We start from the raw sequence: 17,877 nt of genomic DNA, 5'->3' as shown, positions 1-17,877 counted from the left end.
ATTCATAGAATTTCAAATATGCCAATTAGGTCTTAACTTCCTTAGGGAGTGTTGAACAATAGAAAAGAAAGAAATATTGAATTGACACCCTGTATTTTTTCAGATATCTATTGAGAAATATATGTTTATGTTATGTTCTACTTAAGTTACTTATAGAAAAGGGAAATAAGAAAGCAAAACAAAATTAGTTCATTATATGTTCAATTCCATATAACTAGATTAGAGCAAATGGTCCAAAATATATACTTCTGGGTATGATTTGATGCCAACCCTATCAGTTCTTTAGGTACGTGAATGTTGTTTGGTGAAGAGTTGGAGATTAGGTACAACAATTCTTCTAGTGGCCACTCCTGAAACAAAATATCATGTCATGTGTTACCTATTTATGTGGTTCTACAATGTATGTCAAACAACAAAACACTAACATGTATGCTTGAATCTGTGCATCCAATATATAACTTTCCTTGAGCCACCATCATGCACTTCACATGCTTACCTTTGAGAATATCTCTGGTCACTCTCGATTCATTAACTAGCTGCAAATGGTTAAAAAGATAAAACAAACAATCCCAATTTTTGTCTGCTGGCTATATACATGTAAAGTTTTGAAGCATGGAAACTACCTCAATCATGGAAACTATTTTCTACTATCTTTTATATCAATGTAAACCTAACCTATTAATTGTAATAACAGAGAAAAGTTTCATGAAGGAGTGAGCATGAGGAAAAGGTTAAAAAAAATTTCACACCAAAGCATCTCATAGATTATCAGAGATGTTTAAAAAAGCTCGAACAGAAGGGAAAAAACTTGATTGGATGGGGGACAGTGTCTGGAATGGTCTTTTGGAGAAGTGGAACATGCCGCTTTATAGACAAAAGTGTGAAACGGCCAAGAAGAACAGGACATGTGACAAGGGTGATTGTTTGCACACTGGAGGATCAATTAGTGTGCATGAGCACGTTATTTGTCTGAGTTGAAAATAAGACTTATTTCATTATTCTCAATCATAAAAAATAAATTCTCATACCCTCTATTTGTAATAATCTAGTTCTCCTAAAAAGGGAAATAGGGAAACTAGGAAAAATAAAATAAAATAAAAGATTATGTATTTATTTCCTCTAATTAGGAAGATTCTAAAGATATTTTCTCAAATTACAACACTCCCCCTCAAGATGGTAAATGAATATCAATCCTTTTGCCACCAATCTAGCTTTATATCTTTCTATTGTCCCATCTACCTTATGTTTCACTATGAATATCCATCTACACCCTACTGCCTTCTTGTCTCTTGGCTTATCAACAATCTCCCAAGTTGAATTTCTCTCTAATGCATTCATCTCTTCTTTCATGGCTTGATTCCAATGTTCAATTTTTATGGCCTCTTGGATTGCGGTAGGAATTTCTGTGGCATCAATGGTAGCAATAAAACTTTTGTGCTTATCAGAGAGATTGTTAGTGCAAACATACTGAGAAATAGGATAGTTAGCACATGATCTTCTTCCCTTTCTCAATGCAATGGGTAAATCCTTAGTAATACATACCTCCTCCTCATTGATATCTTTAGGGATCCTCACCTCCGGATTAGACAATATTTCTTGCTCGAGAGTCGAAGTGGGTTGTTCTCTTCTTTCATATTTTTTTGCCAAAAAATCTGTCTTCCTCTTCTTTCTCACTGTGGACTATGGTAGCTTCATTGCTCAGGTCTTGGGCATCCTGCAAAGACAAACATGGTAATGACAGGAAGGAGAATTCATCCACTTCAAGTACTTTCTCCCCCTGAAGTGGTGGACTGACATAAAGGATTTGCTTTCATGAAAGGTGACATCCATGGTGATAAAGACGCGATGACTCTAAGGATGATAATATTTGTACCCTTTTTTATTAGAAGGATACCCAATAAAGACACTTTAAGAGCTCTGGGATCTAATTTACCACGATTAGGATGATGAGAGTGAACAAAAACAACACACCCAAAGACTCGACTAGGTAGACTCATTATTAGGGAAGAAGAAGGAACAAAAGACAATAGAGACTCTATAGGACTAATGTTATTTAAGATACGAGTGGGTAACCTGTTGATGAGATATGTGGCAGTTAACACAACTTCTCCCCAGTAATGTTTTGGAACAGACATTTGAAAAAGAAGAGCTCTAGTTACTTCAAGAAGATGACGGTTCTTTCTTTCAGCAACCCCATTTTGTTGAGGGGTATTAACACAGGTTAGTTCATGAACAATACCATTATGAGAAAAAAAAATTAGAAATTCATGATTCACATATTCAGTACCATTATGAGACCTCATTCTTTTGATATTTTTTCCAAATTGAGTTTGGAAAAGACAAAAAAAATTAACAAAAATTTGAAAAACTTTGGATTTATTTTTCATAAGGTATGTCCACGTGACACGGGTACAATCGTCAATAAAGGTAACGAACCATTTGGCTCCAGAAATCGAATCTTTGACAGGACCCCAAACATCAGAGTGAATTAAATCAAATGGAGAAATACTTTTTTATTACTAATAGGATAAGATGCACGATGATGTTTTGACAATTGACAAATATCACAATTAAAAGACTCAACAGACTCCTTGGTAAACAAATGGGGGAAGAAGGACTTGATAAGACTAAATGACGGATGCCCAAGCCTTTGATGATGTAACCGTATTTGAGATTTTTCCCATGTCTCAGATGCAGCTTGCTGACTCATGATTTGTGTGTTGCTTTGGTCATCAAACTCTAAAAAATACAACCCACTTTGCTCCTTAGCAGTTAAAATCGTCTTCCCCGTGGCAAGCTCCTGAAAAACACAATAAGTTGAAAAAAATATTACTGAACAATTTAAATCCTTTATGAGTTTTTGCACAGTGATAAGACTATTAGCTAATTGAGGAACATGTAAAACATCCTTCAATATAATAGATGAGTCCAAACATATATTCCTAGAGCCGTAGTCAAGTATACCCTGACCATTTGCAACTGTAATAAGTTGTTCTTTATTGCTTTTTCCATATGAGTTGAAATACCCACTAAAAGGTATCATATGATCAGTTGCACCCGAATCAAGGATCCAAATACCTTGACACATGACCAACAATATCGAGACAAATCTTACCTTTTATGGGCATAGTACATGATCCAGAGGGCTCACTCATTGATTCAACTATTGCTTCCAAGCGCTCGATTTTCTCCTTATAAGCTTTCATATCAAGATCTGGTGGTGGTGGTAGTGGATTAGACTGGAAGGACTAGATTGATTGGTGGCTTCCCGTTCTAAGGTAATATGATTTACCCATCTTTGTGTAGGCCCTTTGTTGTTTCCCATGCGCTGGAGAACATTCTTTCTTCCATGGAGTTTGAAGCATGTTTCCTTGGTATGTCCAGATCTTTTACATTATGAACAATAATCCCCATGAATACCTCTTTCAAACTTCTTTTCCCCAGCATTTGTTCCCTTGTGGACTCCCTTTCCAATTGTCACGGCAGAGCCTGTGTTGGAGAACCCTCCATGAAGCATGACAGTTCTCCGAGTTTCTTCTCCTCTTACCATAAAAAAAACTTCTGAAAGGGGTGAAGAGAGAGTGGAGAAAAAAGAGGTGGTTGAGAGAGAAGAGAGAAACAAAATTTGTGTGAAGATTGAGAAAGTGAGTAGAAAAAGAAAAGTAAAAAAAGAGTAAGAGAAAAGAAAATTTGTGTGAATCTTAAGAAAGTTAGAGAAAAGAAAAAGAGGATGAGAGAAAAAAAGAAAGAATCATATGAAAAATCTCGTCCTTATTCAAAGAAGTATCATAGGAAGGAAAATAAATTTAAGTGCTTCATGGAAATCTTCAAGAAATTGGAGATTAAAGTTCCGATGATTGAGACATTGCAACAGGTTCCTGGTTTGATCAAATTTCTGAAGAAGTTCAGTAGAAAGAAGAAGAAAAAGTAGATGGAACTTGAGCTTTATTGGGTCAAGCTAATGACATTAAAAGAGCGCTTGCTGGGAGGCAACCCAGTGATTTAAGAACTTTTGTTTTTGGTTTGGTGTTGTAATTATGAACTTTTGTTAGTTTTGTTTTAGTTATAAATTTTTTCTACAGGGTATAGCATCTACTGATGGATGCTAAGTGGTTAAGTATCTACTGAAGGATACTAGGTTTGTTACACCTACTGATGGGTGTTGGTAAGAAAGATTTGCACCTACTAATGGGTGTTGGTGGATTTTGGGTCAGGCTCGTGACGTTAAACAAGCGCTACCTGGGAGGCAACCCAGTTGATTTACTATATTTTGTTTGTTTGTTTTGATTCTGCTTTAGTTGCATCTGAAGATAATAAAGAGGAGGAAGATACAGATGACAACACGGGCTGATGAGGAGCTGAGATAACATTTATTGATGGATGCTATCAGCACTAGAGCAGGATCTTTTCTATTTAGTGTTTTGTAATATTGAACTTATTTGCTTCTATTTTTAGAATAGGGTTGATGTTCTCAATTTGAACTTTATCTGTTATGATGGTTTGCTTATGACTTATTGCATGATGAGTATTGTTTGATGATGTTTGGATCTTGATTGATGATTGAGAATGTGCACATTATATGCTTATACAGGTGGTTCATGAGCTATGTGAACAAATGCAAGATGTTATGATTGTGATTATGATCACTACAAAAAATAAGGATATTACCGAAGGCCAAAAGCCCTCGGAAAATGCCAGAAGCCGTCGGAAAAGGGTATTTACAGACGGCTTATCGACGGCCAACAAGCCCTCGGTAAATCCCTTGTCGCTAACATTTACCGAGGGCTTATGCCCTTCGGTAATTACCGAGGGCCAAAAGCCTTCGGTAATTACTGAGGGCCTGAGGCCTTCGGTAATTACCGAAGGGCATAAGCCTTCGGTAATGACCTAACGTTGGTATTTACCGAGGGCCGAAAGCCTTCGGTAATTACCTAAGGTTGGTAATTACCGAGGGGCAAAAGCCTTCGGTAAAATGGAGGGAAATATAAGGAAAAATTGTATTTGTTATAAACCAACCAGCAGACCTGCATAACAGTTTTCAAGTACAATAGGATTTTAAATGACTACTTAACTTAAAAATCAAGTTGTAGCCTAATAAATGAACATACCATATATAGGAACATAGAATATATACATCAACATACAATATATACAAAATCTTGTTTCTTTTGAAGTAGACAAACAAAAGGGAAAAAGAAAATGCTCTGCCATTGATTGTGAGACCTGTCATTTGACATGAGATATCAATCTGTTACTCCTAAGTTTGAATGTCTAGTCTGAGAAAGTTTACATCCTACTGTCACATGTTTATTATTAGTCATCAGTTTAAAATACTGTTCCATTTTCTACAGTTTTATCTGAATATTTGAATAGAAACAGACAAACAAAATAAGAGAATGAAAAAATAATAATCTTTTAACTGTTTCTTCTTTCAAAATATGTTAAATTTTATATGAAAAGTTGATTGTTGATTACAGTGCATTTGTCTAAATGATAGTTTTTAAAACAAAAAAAGTAAGAATGTATGCTTTAACTATTCCTTTTATTTTAGTAACTAAAGATAATAATGAAATAAAAGAAAATCTAATATACTTGAATCAGAGGGATGATAAAGACTAAGACTAAAGAGAATTAAAATCTTATTTGAATTACATTAAAGTTCTTTCTTTAACTCTCTCTCATAAAGCTCTTTATCTAAAAAAATATCGTGTGTGGATGGATCCTAAGCTCTCAGGATCAGATGAGCCTCCGAAGGAAGACTTTCAAGTTAATTATTGCTACTTTTTCATGTTTGGTAGAATGCCACATTTGCTTTTTCTAGTATTCCTACTGCAACCATTATGTCAATAACATCATAAGTCCACCCAAAACCCAAAAGTGTTCCTGTAGAAGAATTCCAATAATACTTCATGTGATTAGGAACAAAGGCTAGTCTTAGTCTTGTTTGGTGAACAGAATCTTTTAAACTCAGTTTTGGTGGTGTAATGGAGTGATTTTATCACATTTTTTGCCATAACAAAGTCATATTTCGAATGGTAGAAGTTTCTATGTTGTGTGACAGTTTGAACAAGTCTAAAATGATGTTTAAAAGTTGCTAGCAGAGTTCAATTAGTGATATAATGGGCTGAGTGCATAATAGTATACTAAACCATCAATTTTGAGTCAAAATTGGGAAGTGACAAGGTGTTTTTGAGTAACAGTTTGGATTTGAGCCAATTCAAAGTTATAACAACTTTAAAATCACTAAATGAAGTTGTTGGAGTGATTAGTTTTGACCTACAGCCACTGCTATGACATTTCCTGTCTTAAACCACCAAATTTTGACTCTTTTTTTGGAAAAAATGAACCAGACAGCACTTGTGTAGATAGTGGTAGCATCTTCAGGGGTGGAAACTTAAATAGCTCTTCATCTAAGTGCCTATACAGCAACGAAAATTAGCTTACTAAAACATCATTCTGCAGTGAGAAAAACAGTGAAAATTTGGCAACTCCACTACCCAAATTTTGAGACACAAGCAAAATAGTTGAGGGATTGTAAGATTGAGTGTCTATCCTCTAAAAGAAACTTGGTAGAGCACCCTAAGAAAGTTCAGAAGTGAGATTTGAATAACCTTGGTCGAGAGGAACAACCAATCACTACATGACTCATCTAAATTGTAGTTTTCAAATAAAAATGTGAGAGATTTTGATGTTACAAAAAGAGAGAGATTTTGTTTTCTTCCACAGATATGGGATGAACAAGTGGTTGAAAAATGTGAGACCCTAGGTGCATGTTGTAGGGACATGGTCTTGGCCTATCATTTTTGGGTGGAAGTTAAATGAGAAAGGAAGGAGCATGGTGGGGGGGCATGGTCCTGGCAGGAGCAGAATGAAGAAAGAAATAAAAGGCAAAGATGAGAAGAAGTGTACAATACACATTCTTATTGTTGTTGGCAACCTTAAAGCATGTACTTTATCTCCTTTTTCATTAGGTTTGTTATCAATTGTTATAGTTTTTGAAATTAGAGAACACAAAAGTGTCTTCAATGAATAGGCTTTTACACAGATCCATCAACAACAAACTAAAATAAAGCATCTACATAAGTTTCCATGCTCAATTTGCAGAATTTAATTCTCATGAACGCTATAATAAGCAAAACAGACATTCATACATGCTCAAATTGCTCAAACTGTGAAATTTATAAAACAAATTCAATACTCACCTCTTTAGTAGACTTTTCTAGGAGGGATATAGGTTTGATAACTTTGTATCTGCAAGGAAATAAAATTGCAAGATATTCAGCCATGGTCTAAATTCCAAACAGAAGAAATGTCAAAATTACACAACAACAACTCTAGATCAAAACTAACTACTTTAGCAACTTTGTTTGATGAATTGAAACATGTTAAAACTCAAATTTAACTCAAAACCAAACTACTACTGAAAATCACCTTTCTACTTCCCAAAATTGACTCATAATTGGTGGTTTTGGAAGTGATTTTGTGCCTAAGCTATTCTTACACTTTGGTAATCATTTCAACAAATTTAATTCATCAAAATACACTCGTTTGAACTCTAATTACGCACAAAATATATCAACAACTCAGATTCAATTTCCAAGTTCCAAAAATGCCTTAAATATGATGGTTTGACATATTCAATTGCATACAGGTGATTCTAACTTTATATGAATGGTTCTAACAGCTTTAATACATCAATTTGGACTTGTTTAAACTTCCAAACACCACAGAATCACAGCAGAACGAAAAATGATAAGTAATCACCCTTTTAGTACACTTTTTTAGGTTCTAGTTACTCAAACTTTGAGTTTTAGGTAGTTGTTTGCTTTTTAGTAGTTTCCTAGCTTCATTTGACTATTTTAGACTTGTTAGGATAGTAACATTAGTTATTGTTAGTCTACTTTAGGTCAGTTGCCACTTTCTCAGCCTTTTACATGACTTTTTAAGGTTTCAAGTACCCAAACTGTGAGATTTAGCTACTTCATATAATTTGACATGTTTCTTAACTTCATTTAACAACTTTAAACTTGTTAGGATTAGTAGAACACACAATCTTATGCTAATTTAGGTGAGTTCCCAATTTCTCACCTATTTAGTACACTTTTGTAGGTTTTAAGTAGTCCAATTTTGAGTTTTAGGTACACTACCAATTTCACTTCTTTCTTACCTTCATTTAACTAGTTTAAACTTGTTACAATATGAAGATTACACATTCTAAGGTTACTTTAGGTGAATTTCGAATTTATGACCTATTTAGTACACTTTTTATGTTTTAAGTGCCAAATTTAGAGATGTGAGTTGTGATTTTTAGAAGTTGTCTTAGGAATCAAAACTTCACTCAATTCTTTGTCATTTCTAGTCACTTAGAACTGGTGTAGATAGTTATAGGTCTGTAAAACAGAATGCACATTTGCATCCTAATCTATTTCACCCTATTTTACTGTAACTTTAGGTGCTCAATAGTCAAATTTGATTTTCATCTTATTTTCGATTTGTGACTTCATTTTTATCTATTTTTTATGTTTTACAAGATTTCTAGATAGTTATTTGACAATAAAACAGACCCAAAGAAATAATGAATGATCAAACTATATATGACTATGACAAGGCCTTTCCAGTCAGAATAGACCCTGCCATCCACCTAAAATGCTCTTCATTTCTTTTAGCCTATGTTTGGTACATTCTAGTTTTAAATTAAAACAGATTAATTAAGATTAATAGTTGTGCTCAATTACATTAAACACAACACAGATATACCTGGTAGCTTTCCAGGTTTGCATAAGGGAAAAAACTTGGCAACAATGCCTAACGCAATTGAGGAACCAAAAATGAATCCCCTGACTTCAAGTTGAAGCAAAACAAAGTTACTCTCACTCAGCAGAATAATTACAATCATACCATAATTTATCCAATATCAATCACACAACATAATTTCCAGAATTCAGCAACATCAACTCAACCATCGAAAACAAACTCAAAAGCTAAAAGTAGTTTTTATACAAGTACCCTTTTAATCACACCAAATTTAGAATCCCATTCTATTCTACTACGTAGGCATGCATTCATTAACAACTACTCAACAGAACCACAATTGAAACCCCAATTAGAATATAATAGATCAAAGAAAATTGCAAAACTGCTAGCATTCAATAGAACTAACTGAGATATTATAGCCATCACATTCAGTACAATAAATCAATCATACCAGATCCCAATTTTCTCTTTTCAATTCAGCAGGTATCTAAGTAAAACTACACTTAACTTCCATGTAAACTTTACAAGGTTCTGGACAGATTATAAGCAAACTAATTCCACCGAATACCGAAACATCAAACACAGACTTAAAACCACATAATTAAATTATATACACTTTAGAAGCAATAATCACAGCCACCAGGAAACACTAATACGATCAGACTATATGAAGTTGTTTTATGCATAAATTTTTTTTTCTTTTCAACACAAAGCATATGCATCAATCCCTCCTATTAATAACACTATATAATAGTTCTAGATTGTCCAAACAAACCAGTCAAAACTATTAAGAGTTCACTGAAAGACAATAATAATCATTTCCAATTATATCAGTAACCAATGTGCACAATTAGAACCTCAATTAGGATATGACATTTTATCGCGCAACAAAATGCCCCCTTCATGCTTAAAACACCGAAACAGATAGTCCATTGTCCAATTAATGACCTTAGTTAATCAAACCACAGTCAATGACATCCACTAATTTGATACAACTGCAATAAAGCACGTCCAAGAGTAATTGAGAATGAATTTTAAACGCACAACTTACCTCAACTAAGATAGCCCTTGACGATGGCAGCCTTTGTAGAGCACGACAGCGACAGAAGCCCACAACCACCCCTCCAACGAAGTCCCTCAACCAAGTTCCTTCAACATAGAATAAACTCCAGACCACCAGCCCTCAACGCAGCAACCAACCCACGACAAACCCTAGCCCAAGACTCCCCAAACCAGGACGCACCGTGAAGGAACCGCGATCAACGAACCAGTGACCTATTCACCGCCAATGCTCCAATCTTCTAACCGAGAAAGGGAGGGAAGAAAGCGCGCCAATTTTGTGCGTGAAGAAAGGGAGGGAAGTGTGTGAAGAAAGGGACGAAGAATGACGAAAGCGACTAAGTGTGAAGAAAATGAAATTGGGAAACGAAATCCCCAATTTGAAACTTAAATCACCGAGAATGTTACCGAGGGCTCAAAAGCCTTCGGTAATCATCTCAATACCGATGACTTAAAAGCCTTCGGTAATATGCCGTCGGTAAATTGTGCTTTTCCTGTAGTGGATGCTAAGTAGGATGTGTATGTGGAATGTGAATGAGCTTATATGTGAGGTTTTGAGCTCCATAGTTGTTGTGATTGAATGCTATTACTTTGAAAGCATGAATGACATTTTGTGGTATTGATAAATGTTCAAGTTTGGTGTTGTTGGAAAATAGAAAGGGAAAATAAAAAGCATTGAACTAAAAGTTAAGCATGTGAGAAGAAAAAGAAAAAGGAAAGAAAAAGAAGAAAAGGAAAAGCTCAATGCAAAAGAAAGTTAGGAATAATTAAGAATGGTTGTCTTTAGATGATTCTCTTAACTCAAGGGTTTTGTGATCCAGAAAAACCAATTCTTATTGTTAGCCCAGCCACATTATAAGCCATTGAAAAGTCCTTTTGATGATGTTTGCTTGTAAGTGTTTCTGATTATGGTTAAATGAAAGGCAAAGTTGATTCATGTGACATTGTAATAGTAGAGTGAATGAGTGAATATCTCCTATACACTTGTGTGTTTGAGTGAAACACTTTATCTAGTGAGGATAAATTCCATGAGCACATAAGCACATCTTTGCTTAGTTGATTGATCATTCATGATAATAGCATTTGTTGGATATTATGTGATTGAGTGAACACTAAAAGCATGTGCGCATCTTGATTGAAGTCTTGGTGATGAGCTAAATTAAGTATTTACTTGTCTTAAAAGAAGGAGTTTTGAATGTGGTGAACCATTGAATGTACTGGTAGAAGATTGAGTTACATCTTATTTGCTTGAGGACAAGCAAAGTTCTAAGTTTCGGGTTGTGATAACCGTTGAAAAACTGTTATTTTTATCCTTAAAATTGACTTCAATTACAACCTTTATGACTTAGAAATTAGCTTGAACTCATGATTTTGTTGAATTGTTGGAAATAACAGAGTTGGACAGGTTTTATGCTTGATTTTCTTGTTTTTGCAGGTTTAAAGATGAATTTGATGAAAGAAGTCAAGTAGGAAAGAGATGGAGACAGAAAAGGACACAAAAAGTGCAAAAGAAGAGAATCAGCAAGTACTGCTCAGCGCCAATTACCACTGAGCGGCACTTTTCAGTACCCGTTGGCACCGCTGAGGGGAAAACTGGCGCTGAGGGGAAGAACTGAAACGCGCTACTACCGGTGAGCGGCACTTTTCTGGGCTTGGGCCTACTTTTCTGTAATTTTTAGAATATTATATAAGCTTTAGGACGTTCTAGGGTTTGTATCTTTGGCTAGAACGAAGCAAAAACGCACTCTTTCACCCCTTGGAGGAGGATTTTGGATGCTAAGGCTCCTTTCTCAACTTTCTAGGGTTCTATCCTTCACTTTTCCATTGTATTTGATCTAGTTTCACTATGAATATGGTGAATTAAACTTATTTTGTTGTTGGGGAATCAATGTAAATCCTTAGAAACTCTCTTGTATGGAATTTGTTCTTCAAAATCATCTTTATGATACATGCTTTCTTTCATTAATAGTTAGGGTTTTTGCTCTTTGCTCAAAGCATGCATTTTTTAACTCATTCGATGTCATGATTATTGATTTTGTCGATGTGGACACATACGGGGAAATCTAGATCTGGGGAATCTCTCCCAAAAGTATATTACCAACCTAGACATAGGAGTATGATAGTTGGTTGCCTTTAAGCTTCCGTTCACTATAATGCATGATTAATTGCTAGGGAGACAAGACATTGTAAACTAGTGATTATGATTAGGCTTTCTTCGCCGAGACATCGGGTTTTAAGTAATTTAGAAAGTGACATTAACATTAATGAAAAGAATGATGAATTCCTAAATACAAGAGAGTGGATAGGATGAAATTGATAAACCCCAACAACATATTCATCCATATATTTCAATTCACGTGTTTTGTTTCTTCTTGCCCATTGATCATCATATGCATACATATTTACTTTTCAGTATTTTGCACTTGAAACTTACAACAATTTGTTCACAAGTCTTAATTAATCAATAAATCACATAACTGTCTAGGTCGTGAGTCCTTTGGGAAAACGATACTTGGTCTTACCAGGTTATTACTTGATACGATTCGGTTACACTTGCCGAGGGTTAACAAGTCTTTGACTCCGTTTTCGGGGTTGAAGATTGTTCATCAGGTACCCCCAAAGGAATACTTTTTTCTTCAGACATCCTATACCCAAGAAAAAAGAGTAAAAACTTCAAAGTCAGATCTACTCAAATAAAGGCCAAACAGGTCGTCATCAACCCTAAAAACAGACTCAGGAGGCTTCGACGACTCTTCTGTGGCAGCAACGACGAGTGGGTCACACCGAGAAAAAAGGAGCAAAACTTAAATCTCAGATCTACTCAGGGGGCTCCGGCGACCTTGTATGTGGTGGCGGCGGCGAGTGGGTCTCGCCAGAGGTGGGCGCATGGGATACACGTGCCGGCGACTGTGGCGGCTCCTCTCACGGAGTGGCTTCTGTTGTTGTGATCGCCGGTGTTGGGCGCACCTTTCTGCCTTATCCACGACCCCAACCGGCGACGGCGGCAGCGGCGGTGGTCAGATAGCGATGGCGGTGCAACTTGTTGCAACGGAATCGAGCCCCAAGATTAGGAGCTCTGACACCAAGTTGAAAATAAGACTTATTTTATTATTCTCAATCATAAAAAAATACATTCTCATACCCTCTATTTGTAATAATCTAGTTCTCCTAAAAAGGGAAATTGGGAAACTAGGAAAAATAAAATAAAATAAAAGATTATGTATCTATTTCCTCTAATTAGGAAGATTCTGAAGATATTATCTCAAATTACAACAGTCTGGTATGATGACATGTACATTTAATTTTTAATTTCTAGTCATAAACTTTAAAAATATTTGTTGTTAACAACTTATTTTGTTTGCTTCCAGTCACAGGAGCTTGGTCGGTCAGTGCATGTCGGTTAAATATTTCAGCAAACACATTCATCAATCAATAGGAGAATTTGTCGATGAAAGGTCTCGGCACACACATGTTAGTTTCTACTAACTCTATTATATTCCTTATTATGTTTTCAATCTTAGTTAGGTCTATCTATTTAACGATAATCATCTATTCAATTTAATAGGAACAATTTCAAGAAAGATTTTCTAAAATAAGATCTGAGACTGCATTTGTTGGTGCTTCAGCATGTACTCCCCTAGACCCTACAGAGGAGGAAAGATTGAGGAACCAATGTTGGTTGAAGGTTGTGGGTGGAAGGTACAAGGGACGCGTATACGACGTTGGAAACGTCAGTGCTCAAGATGACTGTGTCGATAGTTACACACAAGCATCTTCTTCTCAGCAACTGATTGTAGAGGACATTTTTAAACTCCAAACACGAGTATCAACCCATGATGACCAACTTTGAGAGATGACCCCTCAATTTCAAGGCTTTATTGACGTCATAATGCAGTACCTTCCACCTCCTACAGTCGCAGTTGCACAACAATTTCTTAAATCCCAAAATCAACCACAAACTAATGTTCAACCACCACAACAACCACTGCAACCACTGCAACCACAACAACCACCGGATCAACCACAAGATGAAAATGTTTATCGAGATTACTAGTCATGTTTTTAGAGTAGACATCTATAACTCAAACTTATTCCCTCAAGAACTTATTTGATGTTATTTGAACTTATTCTAATTAACAATTATGTACACTTCCCTATTAATGTTAAATGCTATGCTTGTCTATGGGTTAAGACTTAATTTATATATCAAATGTTTGAATGGATATAATGCCTCGTCGTATCCTACTCTTGTATATGGTCCCGGACTTTATGGTTATTAAGACTTTAGCCCTGATCTTTAATGTCATAGTTCCGCCAAACTATCTATATAGGTTATAAAATATTATACTTTTGGAATATCTATTTCATAATACATTAAAAAAAATTACAAGAATTTTAAAACATTTTATTTATATGAATTATAAGTATCTATTTTTAATTAAAATTAAAATGTCTATTTCATAATATATTTAAATATAGGTTTAGTTAGTAATTTGGTTTCTCTGTTTAAGTTGTTTTATTTTTTTTTAGTGAATTGGGTCCTTATTTTCTAAAATAGACTATGTTAAATTTCTATTTTTTATAAAATAACTAGATGGGAACTTACGCACTAAAAGTACATTAGTACTGTTTGAAAGTATCATATATTATTATTTTGATTATATTTTATTTGAAATATGTCAATTATCAAAATCATAGAAATTTTAAAATAAAAAATATCTAAATTTTGATATATAATAGACTTAAATTTTTATATGATACTTCCGAAGAGTTTTAACATTAATTTAACAAAAAAAATAAAATTAAATCCTTTTACAAAAATAAAAACTTAATTAAATAAAAAATAAATATAAAAATTAAAATAAATCAAATAATTAAATAGAAAAATAAATTACTAATTAATTACAAACTATATCAACATTAGACTTACTATTTTCGATTTTAGAAGTGACAAATAAATTTTAAGTGATGAAAGAAAAAAGGTTGACTTTTCTAAATGGTAATTTGATATCATCCTATACAAGGTAATGGTTTGTTTGCGACCTGAAATTGGGTGGACCTTTCACATATTATGACAAGTTTGGGACAAGATGTGTTGAACTGTGACATTAAGAGTTAAACTTACGCAATACAAAACGTGTTAAACTGAGCTAGATTTTTTGTTGAATTTGTCCCATTGGCTTGCTTTTAATAACGAAACCTAGATAATAGATAGGTTTAATGTCTCCGTAGGTCCCTATTTTGGTCATGAATTTCAAATAGGTCCTCTTTCTTTTCGGCGTATCAATTGAGTCCTTGTTTTTGTAAAATTGAATCAATTACAGGCCTGCCGTTAAATTGGACAAACGGCCGTTACAGTATTGGTTACGTGGCATGGTTCAGTGCAGTTACTAATCAGACGTGGCATTTAAAACGATTTTTGTATTAAATAATTGGTATGCATAGATGTATATTAAGTTTTGGGTAAGGGCAAACAAGGAAATTTGAAAAAATTAAAGGGCAAGACGTTTTAATTGAGGAATGCAACTGAGATTGGGGAAAGAAATTGAGGGTTTTTATTATTAGGGTTCGCGTGAGAGGCCAAAAATTGCGATAAAGGGCAAGACACTTTAATTGAGGAATGCAACTGAGATTGGGGAAAGAAATTGGGGGTTCTTACTACTAGGGTTCGCGTGAGGGAAAAAATCCCATTCTTTCTTGGATTCGAAGCGCCGGTGTTCGTGGGTGAAGATTATGTAGTTGGAAGTGGGAGGGTGCGCGTTCTTCGTTCGATTCAAAGTGATGGATAATGAAGTGCAGAAGTCGCATTCTTGTTCATCTTCGACATGCAATGGGTGGCGGAATCAAAACTGTGATGTTGTTTTTCGTGGTGGTGGAGTATCTACCATTGATGGTGTATCACCCCTTTGCCTCTGTGGAGAGAAAACAGTGGTAAGAACAGCTAGAACTGCTAAGAACAGAGGGAAGCAATTCTGGAGCTGCCCTAAGTACAAGGTAAGAACGTGTAGAAGTAGTGTTTTGTTTGAGTGGAAAGTCGTTTTAATTGTTATTTTTTTCACAGACTGGACATGAAGGTGGTTGCAATTTCTTCAAATGGTGTTGTGAAGACGGTAATGACAAAAGCTATACGAATGTGAAGTGGGAAGAAAAGCATGAGTGTTTGTCAAAGACAGGAGAAATGGGAGGTGGATCGAAGATGATGAGTGATTTGATTAAATCTGTCAACGTTGTGGAGAAATGGATGAAGGTGTTGACAGGATTGGTTATTTTTATTTTTTTACTTAATATTATTGTAATTTCAATATGGATTATAAATCCATAATGTAGTAGTGTTGATCGTATTCTTAGGAAGAAATTAGCCAGGTTTTTCTGTTTGTTAGGATGGAACTGTTTATGTATATGACGAGATGTGAAGGAATGAAGTTGTGTTACTGAAGTGATAAACATAATAAATTGAGGTTTTGGTTTGATGTAGCAGGTTTTAAGGCCTTTTGAAAATTGTTTAATGTTTATTTTATTCACAGCAATGTTACATAATAATTAACGCTTGGTCCGGTCGTCCTACCGTGTCTATCGCTCGTCCTCCCTCGTGTACCGCTCGTCCAACTACGTCCGTGCTCAAGACCGTTCGATCTGGTCGTCCACCCTCCTGCATCGCTCTTCCAACTACCTCCGTGCTGAAGACCGTTCGGTCTGGTCGTCCTCCCTTGTCTACCGCTCGTCCAACTACGTCCGTGCTCAAGACCGTTCGGTCTGGTCGTCCACCCTCCTGTATCGCTCTTCCAACTACCTCCGTGGTGAAGACCGTTCGGTCTGGTCGTCCACCCTCCTGTATCGCTCTTCCAACTACCTCCGTGGTGAAGACCGTTCGGTCTGGTCGTCCACCCTCCTGTATCGCTCTTCCAACTACCTCCGTGGTGAAGACCGTTCGGTCTGGTCGTCCACCCTCCTGTATCGCTTTTCCAACTACCTCCGTGTTCAAGACCGTTCGGTCTGGTCGTCCACCCTCCTGTATCGCTCTTCCAACTACCTCCGTGTTCCCAAACGTTCGGTCTAGTCGTCCTCCCTCTAGCGTTCGGTCCCCCTCTCTCTCCCTCCCACACCTTCTTCTCTTGTACACTTTCCAGCCCCTAACATGTGCTCCCTGCCTTCCAACGTTCGACCTTTACGATCGATACCGTTCGGCCTCACTTCTATATAAGACGTCAAAGAAGGAAATTGTAATATATCCAAAACATTGTAATACATCCAAAACAGTTCCTGGTCATTGACAAAATAGTTCCTGGTCATTGTAATACATCCAAAACATTGTAATACATCAAAAACCATACATAGTTGGCATCATTGTCATTCATTAAATTACATAGCAGTAAAACCATAAACCTTGTTCCTTAGACTATTACATAATAAGATCCTTAAACTTGGCATCATTGTCATTTATACACACATATATAGTTGAGCTTCCTGGTCATTCATACACACTTCAGATAACTGTGATGATGGCATGATTGGTTCTTGGGTTGCTTTGGGGTAACGACTCCTGTTGTGCCCAACCTCCCTACATAGCCCGCATCTCTTCCGCAAACCACCCTTGCTCACTCGTGAATCATCCTTTCTGATCTCCCACTGCTCCAGTCTTCTTTTCCTTTTAGGTCTTCCAGGCATAACCTTTTTCCTAGGAGGCATGACATCCGGATATGGTGTTAGGTCCCACATGTTGTTTCCGTTGATGGGATATACGATTGATGCATAGGTTTCTTCATAGGTGGACTTTAGAAAGCAAGCCGGAATGAACTGCTGGCCATCAATATTATGAAACTTCATTGCGGCTAGGGAGTGACAACATGGAATTCCTGTGATGCTCCATCTCCTGCACGAGCATGAGAACTCGTCTATGTTTACAACAAATTTTTCTCCACTTTGGGAGACGTGTCTTACTTCAAAGAGTTTGTGTGCTGACCAGCTATAAAGAAATAAAAAAAAATTTAAACAACACATTTAAGTGTCTGACATAAAGTTTACCAAGGAATGAATAAACATTTATGAAGTTATGAAGAAAGTTAC

The 17,877-nt window shown here is 35.9% G+C and overlaps 2 protein-coding genes across 2 annotated transcripts in view; one reads left to right on the top strand and one right to left on the bottom strand.

Annotated features, from left to right (window-relative positions):
• The first annotated feature begins 15,594 nt into the window (after positions 1–15,594).
• On the top strand, positions 15,595–16,142 carry LOC148197031 (uncharacterized). Its single transcript, XM_088092720.1, has 2 exons — positions 15,595–15,807; positions 15,875–16,142. Exons 1-2 carry the CDS (start codon positions 15,595–15,597, stop codon positions 16,133–16,135), a joined length of 474 nt encoding a protein of 157 aa, XP_087948846.1. The 3' UTR covers positions 16,136–16,142.
• A 1,108-nt stretch (positions 16,143–17,250) lies between these two features.
• The window catches only part of LOC148197030 (uncharacterized), a 1,924-nt gene continuing 1,297 nt past the window's right edge, over positions 17,251–17,877 (bottom strand). Inside the window, exon 4 of the mRNA XM_088093583.1 lies at positions 17,251–17,776. Within this exon, the coding sequence (XP_087949709.1) occupies positions 17,251–17,776 (526 nt within the window). The remainder of the gene's footprint in view (positions 17,777–17,877) is intronic.

Source organism: Vigna umbellata, chromosome 6, assembly GCF_029865625.1.
Source record: "Vigna umbellata cultivar VRB3 chromosome 6, Vumbellata_1.0, whole genome shotgun sequence".
Taxonomy (NCBI): Eukaryota; Viridiplantae; Streptophyta; class Magnoliopsida; order Fabales; family Fabaceae; genus Vigna; species Vigna umbellata.
Note: the sequence above shows the minus strand (reverse complement) of the source record. Positions and strands in the feature narration are given on the sequence as shown.